Source organism: Anopheles nili, chromosome 2 (genome assembly GCF_943737925.1).
Source record: "Anopheles nili chromosome 2, idAnoNiliSN_F5_01, whole genome shotgun sequence".
NCBI lineage: Eukaryota > Metazoa > Arthropoda > Insecta > Diptera > Culicidae > Anopheles > Anopheles nili.
Genome location: NC_071291.1, coordinates 21230769 through 21240571, shown reverse-complemented (window position 1 = coordinate 21240571; position 9803 = coordinate 21230769). Strand labels below are relative to the sequence as shown.

The window sequence follows — 9803 nt, the reverse complement described above, 5'->3', positions numbered from 1 at the left end:
ACCATTAAAATACAGCCCATGTTGCCATTACTGTTGAAGCCATTGGTAAACGAAAATCAAAAGTAAGTTTATTGTATCCTTTTATACACCCAGGGCATTATCTTGCTACGTACTTTAACTTAACTCTATATCGCTAAAAATTAAGCTAATTCCCATATATACAGAACGCAGATTGGTTCGAGCTTCAGCACCTTGTATCTAGCAGGGATTTTTCGTAACAACTAGCACGCATCTGGCGTTAAGTAGACGTTCGCTCCTTTAAGTCTTCCCGCATCCTATGTATTCTATGCATGCCTGCTCCACGTGATTTGCTTTCAGTTTCTTCTGATAGCATGTCCTTCCAATCTTATTTCACTTTTTTGAAATATTTAATGTGTAGCCGAAAGAGTGGAAATTCTTTAAGCATAAATACATCGGTATGGTTACGAGAAGATAATGGTTTCAACCGAATTGTTTTACTGTTTGTAATTGTTTAGCTAATCTATTCTATGATAACAATAATTTATTACTGGTAATTTTCTTACTACTTTATACATCGATCGTAAATAGATTGGCATAATTTTAACAAAGGCAAACAAGAGCAGACTGATTCTAGCATAGTGAAAATAGATTCAAAAAAAGAAAGATGGGAAAAGAAGGCAGTCACAAATTCAGAAAAGATAGATAGAGAACAGAGGCAGTGCAGAAAGACGCGCAAGAAATAACCAATGATTTTTACTGTTTATTGAAGACAACTCATTCCTATTTCATCCCTTTCATCCTACAGCAATTTAGTCTCCGCACTTTTCTTTTGAATAAACTTATTTAACCTTCCTAAATTTGGCTCGAAACAGATTTTTATCGGTTTCGGGTCTGCTTTGAATAAAGTCGCACTATCTAATCGGTCTTTACAATACTCCAAAGCTTTGCCGATCGGAGTGTCTGCCACAAATTCAGCGAGGCGGAGGAAACTATGTGCCGCAGTTATGCACTTTTACCGACCCTAACTCATTAGTATGTGTACTTATCCTGACTACTGCTACAAATTGCAGTACACCGCACGCAGCTCATCGATCAATCGCTCTTGCAATCAAATATTGGATTGCAACTATCACTAAAAAGATAGCAGTGAACTATAAACGAAGGAACGTTCTACGATCACCACGCATTGTTCTTTGCTCGCGGGGATTTCTTAACATTTTGCTTCATTTCGCAACAAACACCTGCAAAATAGAGGTGCACTTGTAACGCTTCAAGTAAAGCAACAAACACCTACAACTAAACACCCATTCAACTAAAGACAATAAAAAAAATAAACAAACAAAAACAAACAATAAACTCATATTCCCGAATTCGACTAGCCCTGTAGTGCGCAACGATTTCGTATGCTTATAATTATACGAAGAAGTCGAAACATTCCCATTCGATGCAGCAAGCTCTCTTCCTCTAGATCTCATGCCCCGTTTTATCTTCTCGGATGCAATTCCTTTCCTTCCTTTCAAGTGTCAATGTTCCACTTTGATATTCAAGTTTTGGTTTTAACGTTCAGTGTCAGCGTTTTTGCTGACGTTCTTTTTCATTTTGCACCACCCTGTCGATTTGGTATTCGTCACTTAGTCACGCAGTCAATCTCTATATCTTCCACCTTTACGTCTCTATCGCCCTCTATGTGTTATTCTACACTGAACTGCACACTGAACCAACTAATTTGTTTAACAGAAAGGAGCACGAAAAAACAAACGGTACAAACACAAGCCTGTCTCTAGCGGAGATCCCCTGTGCCTCAGGACGCGCACTGCGCGAAAGATCGGATTCGCACGGATTGTACCTTACACCGACGGCACCAGTCACTCAAGCGTACACGTACGCCGATATCAACGAGGATTTTGTTGTTTTACTAATTACGATTGTTTCCCTACTGCCTTCCCATCTTTCTGGCTTCGGTATGAACATGTATGTATGTGTATGTGTTTGTGTTTCTCTAGATGGGAAGTAGTTGATTATTAATGCGTGTTTCCTCGCACTAACGCATCTACGACGCATACATCTTATTGATTTCGGCCTGATACCGCTCTTGGATGTCCTTGCGTTTCAGCTTAAAGGCGGCCGTTACCAGACCCATATCGGGCGTCCAAATGTCCTTGCATAGGTACACTGCGGCGGGAATTTCACTGCGATGCAGCTTGCCTGCGGGGAGAAAAATATTCACTTTTCCAGAAACGATAGAAATATACGCCAGAAGCTCTTACATTTCCGTCCGTGTTCAGCCAGCTCCTGTAGAACTGCCTTTTCAACCTTCTTGTTATCGCAGAGATCTTCGAATTCAACGCCACGGATTTCTAGTCGCTCAGCGATCTCCTCCAGATGTTTCGGGTTTGGCACCACAAGAGCGACCGTAAACTGTTTCGTTGAGTCACCGTACACGCAAATGTTCTCCACAACGGGGCACGTTTTCATCTCCGATTCCACCTTACCGAGCGAAACGTATTCGCCTGCCTGCAGTTTTACCAAATCCTTCTTACGGTCTGTAAAAGAAAACAGTACAAAGTAATAGTAAAAGTGAATGATTGGAATCAACTCAATCTAGCCCAAAATGTCACATAAAACTTGTTCACACATACTAACCGATAATCTTGAGCGCACCATCTGGATGGACTTCGCCCACATCGCCAGTGCGGAACCACTGTTGACCGTCCTCTTCAAAGAAATCTTCCTGCGTCTTGCCGGGAAGCTTGTAATAACCCTTTGAGACTGTCGTGCCTCCGATAACAATCTCACCCTGGGGATATGGTTTGTTGGTGACACGATAATTTCCTTCCTCCCAGTTAATTAACCGGATGTCGTTACTCGAGGACGGTGCACCGACCCGATTGTACTCCATGTCAAATTCTGCAAAATCATACAACAATTCAAAATGTTACTAACGCTAGCATCAAACACACTTCAACGAGCAACACGTACTGTCCATTACCGCTGCCCCAGCAGTAGTCTCCGTTAAACCGTAGCCCTGAATCACGTCGACGCACAGGCAAAGCTTGATCTGTTCGTGTGTATCCGCTGCTAAGGGTGCACCACCAGACAAAACACTGCGAATGCGGCCTCCTAACAGTTTGGCAATTTTCTTAAAGATAATCCTGGAAAGATGAATGTGATGTGCATGAGAAAAACAATAAGTTATCTATTAACACCCTTTGTCTATCAATCTATTAACGTACTTATCCAAAATTGGTGTCTGGAAGCCTCGTGCGACCCACTTCGATTTATAGCCATAAGCGAACTTGAAGAATGCCTTTTTCATCGGAGCCTCAGCATTCACTTTGTCATTGATACCCTTCGAAATTCGATCCAGAATAAGCTACAGTAGGGAAAAACAGACATCGATTAGTTAACCCCATATACACGTATACCAGCTCTTGGACATTATGACACCACTTACTGGCACCGATGTCATGCAGGTTGGCCGAAGAACGGAGGCGTCACCTTTGCAGCCCTTCATCACTTTACTACTCGAATCGATCAGTGTGAGCGGAGTTGAGTAGCCAATCGGGACACCGGTTAGCAGGCACACGCTTTCCGCCAGCAATTCAAACACGTGCGCAAGCGGCAGGAATCCAATCAGCACATCGTCAGGGTAGATCTTGAAGATATCACAGAAATTCTTCATCGTTCCGATGCAGTTTCCGTGAGACAGCAGGACGCCCTTCGGAGTGCCGGTCGAACCAGACGTATACATGATGATAGCCGTGTCTTCGGATGTCGGAGGAGAACCAGCTGTAACGAGAAGCACACGATTAGAAAGATCATTTCGAACGTAGCGAATATCTCATGTCAACTCACGAATCTTGCTCGAGTTGCCCATCTCGATGACTTTGCTGAAGGGAATGATTTCGACGCCATCCTTGAATCCGGTCGTTTCAGTAGGGTGTAGCTGATCCTCCATGAAGATGATTTTCTTCACGTTCGGTGTCACATTTAGCACGCTCTTGAACTTGGGCAGCAGTTCGTGTGACGTGATAACGGTCGTCACCTCGGTTTCGTTGATACCGTGCGCCACACCGTCATCCCCGAGCGTCGCGTAAATCGTCACAACCGGCATGTTCTGCTTAAAGCACCCGTGCGCCGCGATCATCCATTCTGCTCGCGTTTCCGCGAAGATCACGATGTTCTGCTTCGGCTGCTGGCCAAGCTCTCGAAGGCCGCGCCCAAAACACGCCGCCGCGTGCTCCGTCTCGATGAAGTTGCGCCACATATACTCGCCCATGCGGAACTTCTTGAACATCCGCCCGTTCGACTGCATCTCGTCCTCCTCGCTCAGGATTTTGCGCGTACCGATGCACCGCTTGGTCGTGTGCACCTTCGTGACGAAGTTAAACATGCGCTCGAGCGTGTCAATGTTGTTCTGCAGCATCTTGACGTGCATTTCTCCGGGCGAATCGACCGACCGGTACGTGACTGAGCTGGAGTCCTGCTGAATGATCTTGGCCTACAAAGCATAAAATACGTACGATTGTTATGTCACGATAAATTGAGCGTATTTTCTTATTATTCTAAAATATGAATTATGTTCAATTTTCTCTTCTTCTTTTATATTCTATCTCACTTGAACACTCACTTCACGGTATAACCATTCGATGTGCAGGCATATACTTTGCCTTGCCATAAAACTCAATCCTGTGTACAATCATCATAGCTGTTGCCAAAACCGCAGTTTACAGAGTGTGCAACTTATTACTACTGCTACTCCATAACAACCACCCTTCGGCTTGGGCAGTTTACGGTTGAAAACTTGCAAGACACGCCAAGGGCAGATATATTGACCACTAGCACTAGAACGTAGGGTGTTCTTAGGACTACAGGAAACAATTTTTTATACAAACCATAAGCCCCCCGTTTCCCGGTAACGACCGATCGCTAATCATTTCTACTCCTCCATGGTCACGGTCATACAACTCGGAAAAGCACGCAACCGGAGCACCTTTGAGAAGGTATAGATGAGCTCCATCACCCCTTTCCGATGAACCGGTGGATACTTTAAGGCGTTATAAGACATATTGCATTGAAAGTCTTCCAGCCGAAAAAAAAAGTCATCCATTATTTTTTGCACATGTTGCCAAATTTAACTAAACCTTGTGATAAATGGACGAATCTAGCCTCCCTACACCGTCCACAAATCGTCACTTCTTTGAACAAAGTGGACCCAAAGCTACCAAAATTTAGATAACTGTGATTGTGATAAGCAGGATAGCAAGAGCAAACTTGAAGAAACAAATAACTGCGCGTACACTTAAACCGTCAAGGCAATCTTAACAACCGTCGTCCCTAATCTCCATGCGAGCAGGGGACTTAAGCCAGGAAAGAAAATACTTGATTTCTTCTTACAAAGTGCGTCTTTACCATTGCAAGGTACGGTGTTGGCTGCTAATCCCACCATATCGCTGTTTTGTGAGGTATTCGAAACCGACGATAACTCAAATTGTGACGTGCGGAATATTACAAACTTCTTATATGAACGCAATACTAACTCGCAATATAGCAGAACGGGGTTATGTAACCCAGGAAAGAACGAATTGAATTTTAAAAACAAATTGTCACTCTATTGTACACTTACTTTCACTCTCCTGGCTAGCTGTCTTCGCTTCCACGGACGCTGGATGGCCAGGTAAATCGGCATCGTGATGATGTCGTACATCATCGTGAAGATTTTGATCGCGCCGATGGCCGTCTGCACCCACGCGCTCTCCATGCTGTTGTTCCGAGGTTTCGTTGAAATTTTGAAAAAAAACCGGAAAAATTAGTAAAATTGTACCATACATATCCCATGCAAGATATTGAACGAATACAGCAAAAAATGGCATGAGATCACCAAAAGCTTTTAACATAGGAAGTTAGCGATAGACTACTGTAGCATTACTGTTAACAATAAGCATTAGTTGTTCAAAACACGCCATGCATGCATCTATCATCCTAGGGAGTCATTTTCAGTGAGCATTTCAAAGTTAATAGATAGATTTGAAATAGAATCGAAATAATGTCACTCCCTAGGGAAAGCCTCTGTGAAGCAAGATAACTAAGTAAATCGAAAATCGACAATTTACGTAAGAGAAACCTTTTCACTTAACCAACCACCTCAAGCCCAACCAACCCTCCCATAAATCAATCAACGATCGGTTCTGCCCTTCCGATTAGCACCACTACTCTTACTTTTGCTGGCCCATCCTGTATGTACAAAAACGCGTACGCAATGAAGAAATAGGGAGTGAATGCTGATCAGCAACTGCAGGGCACGAGAACCAGAAAGGTTGGCGTGGTAACCAGCTGCGGTAAAACACGGAACCGAGCAACCGAAGCGGACCGATGTCAAGAACCACTGCACCGTAGCGTGTAGTAGCGCGAACTGAGTGTTGCACCGGTGCGGTCACAAACATAAAAAGGGCACCCGTGCAGCACGCCAGAAGAACCCCAAGTCATAGTAAAGGGTGTTGCAGGAGGATGAAAGAAAAAAAACAGAAAAGGAATCGAAACGTACCCCTTCTCTTTGAGGATACTATCGCCACAGGGAAACCTGCTTATCGTCCGAATCTTATCTCAGTACTTTACCCATCAGCATCGGTTCCTTCCAATGTTCGGTTGGTCGCAAAACGGTCCGATAACGCACACGAGCTTATATCTTTGGCTTAAATTTTCGGCACAAAACATGGTGCGATAAGGACACCGCCTTCGACGATTGCCGATTTCGAACAAATGGCAACGGTTTTACAGGACGTCATACGAGTGCTCCAAACCTCAAGATCAATCCTACTGCGCTGGATTAATGATATGCACCTAATGCTGAATGAAGAACCGACTGTTTTATCCCAACATTTAGGCTGGATCTGTGTTCTCGCATTGCTAACGGTGATAAGATTAGATTCGTTCCAAATGTCAGTATAATCTAATGTACAGCAAACTGGTGCGCACGGTGTTGTGATAATCATAGGGTGGCTTTAAAATTTTATTGATGTACTGTTGAGATTTGAGTTTTGCAAATCTCTTCTCCCTGAGGTCTGCTTTTCCATTATGTAAGGCACGTATGGGAGCCTGCACCTTTGCTGCTTATCGCTGCTAATCTCACCTCCACCACAAGGATTAGGTAATGAGAATGTGGGGGTTGCAATTGCAGAATGGAAGCGTTTTAAAAATAAACTAATTTACAGTGCGATTATGAGAACCGCATTATGGACCTGACCTGAAGTTATCAAACGATAACAGGTCATTTATAAGTAACGCTCACAAGAAGATAAAAGACCCAAGTACTGGAAGTAACTAAACTTAGAGAATTGGAAAGATATCATCTGAGCTACAAACTGCTGCTTACTTTTAGAATGCCTTCTGCTAAACCTCCAAGACAAAATGTATGTAGTGCCTCTTATCGATCACCTTTTACTTTGCCGAGTAGTTCACAAGTATACACACTTGTCCCAGGCCTACGTTCTTGCGATAAGGATCGCCGTGGGACTATGGAAGATTTGTTCGGATTCCCTTAGGTGGACTTTGTACCGATCGAGGGTCACCGTGAGGCATTATAGGCATGCGTATCGCGGAGAAGGCGTTGAGATAACAACCCATGCGGTGCATTTCCTACCGGTTGCTTATCGATTCATTATTGGGCTCCTGGTGCCAGTTTACTGCACAAACCGATTTGGTACCACGTCAACCTTCTGAAGGATTACGAAGTGCCAGAAAAATGGTTCAGAAATGCTCCAAATCCCGAGCAGTACACATGCGTTGCAGGGTTACGCTCGATGGACATCGCGAATGGATGGAATGGACCTTTGGAACTGCTGGGAGTTCATCGATCGTCGATGACTCAAATGAAGTGATAAGCGTCGAACTTCGAAGATAAGAACCGACGCAATAGATAAAACGTAAACACGTGCGCCTAAGATCCAAAAATCGTAACAACCACAGTGCGATAATCGATGCCAATGGACATACACGAGCTGGTGAGCGATTTCATAAAAATGTGACTTAAATTGAAGCGGATTGTTGTTTACACACGGCACAACATTTGTGATAGTGAACTACAACAATACAGTATATTAAGACAATAAGTTACATTAAGAAATAGATAGTAATACAAGCTGCAAAAGAACGAAAGCCATTCTACAAAACAGATATAGAACAAAAGGTAGAAAATTGCGAGTTCTTACAGCTTTTTGATTTTGACATGCAAGTTAGTGCTAAAAGTAGTCGAAAATGATTACAAGATGTAGATAAGTAATACAAATTATCAACACGAAATGTGTTTGTATGCTAAAAGTACATATTCCGATTTTCATCCAGAACAAGTGGAAGTAAATAAATAATGTTAATGTTCAAGTTGTTACGTAATAATAAAAATTTTAGGTTAATAACAATTTAGATCAAAAAGCATCAAATATAAAATTGAAATGAAAAAATAACAACTTGATGTTTTCAAACGAAAGCATCGAAAAACAGTACACAGCTTCCTGCTGGGTGTTACTTACTTATCATCATCCTCGAAGAACATTTTGACGAAAATTTGACGTTTTGCTTAACACTTTTCGCTCAATACAATTGCTACATACACAAGTTGTGGTTAGGTAGTGTTTCGTGAATTAATGATTGAGTTTAGTGCCCTTGGTGTCAAAGTTGGTTTCTTCTAATTCGTGTAGCTATTTAGCTAAATTTAAGGAATTGTCACTCACAATGCACACCTAATTTGTCTGCCTTATCGTTAATTCACCAGTAAAGTGTAAAATTTGAACCAATTTCTTCAACAAACTATGACTTGTAATCACCAAAGAAAACACGAATGAATTACGCTACCGTATACTGCGAGCAAATGATCACGATCACCTTAACGTCACAACAATGATGCTATTTTGTTTTATTTTTGGATGGTAATATATTCCTGATGAATTGGATGATCGATTCCCTGTGCCCCAACGACACAAATGTTGGCGTACGGCTTATGAGACACACGCACGAGAGCGACGTACAAACACGAAACACTTAAACACGGAATTGTGATGATGAAGTTAAAATGGTTTAAACGAAACCAAGTCTCACACAAACTGTACTGGGGTCCACCGAGGATTCAATCAGTTCTACGATCAACTATAGCTTGAAGGAATGCGACGAGTCCTGCATGATGAGAGCAAAGAAAAAAGATAAAAAAAATTAGTACTCATACCAACGATAACGATGAATTAAAATTGACACAAAAAACAGATTCCCGTAATGATCACCCAGAGCTTTTGACGTAACAGAAGATCAATTTGCAAAGGTGCTGAATTTAATCGCTCCAAAGATGCACAAAAAATAACAAACGCTTTTGAACATTTTTTTCACACGCTATTACTGTCAAATCATGTTCCAGGTAGTACAGTGTTCACCCAACTTGACGAAACTTAGGCTCATCGAAAAAGAGCCTATCGCGCACTTTAACTAAATGTTTTTTCGTCAGTATTGTTAGAATATACGTTATTACCGAAACCAACTGCAAACGATCGATCTTGGGACGAAGCTGACCGACGAATGACGCTATGCGACATGTGCAAAAAGTTATTAATTACTGCACAAAATTACCACCCAACGTAACCGGCTTGCAAAGCATTCCCCACCGCTTCCCCTCTAAAGGGTCTCAGAGGACCGTCTAGCGTGATATAATGATACGCTGATATAATGCAAATGCCGATGCGTTCATAGTGACCTCAAACGTCTATTTCGGAACCGGTTGGAGTTCTCAATTGCGAAGAGAGTGCGAAATAGACGCAGAAACTTGTTTACCAAAGGCTTAAAAGTGTTGGCCTGTATTTTAC

General features: G+C 42.4%; 1 protein-coding gene across 1 annotated transcript; it reads right to left on the bottom strand.

Annotated features, from left to right (window-relative positions):
• Positions 1 to 2011: 2011 nt before the first annotated feature.
• Positions 2012 to 8585, bottom strand: LOC128732242 (fatty acid CoA ligase Acsl3). The gene is made up of 9 exons (XM_053825453.1): positions 8487 to 8585; positions 5588 to 5723; positions 3817 to 4462; positions 3416 to 3750; positions 3195 to 3334; positions 2941 to 3113; positions 2605 to 2868; positions 2229 to 2504; positions 2012 to 2166 (listed from the first exon to the last, which is right to left on the bottom strand). The coding sequence occupies exons 1-9, from the start codon at positions 8507 to 8509 to the stop codon at positions 2012 to 2014; spliced, it is 2148 nt and encodes a 715-aa protein (XP_053681428.1). The 5' UTR covers positions 8510 to 8585.
• Between the last annotated feature and the right edge of the window lie 1218 nt (positions 8586 to 9803).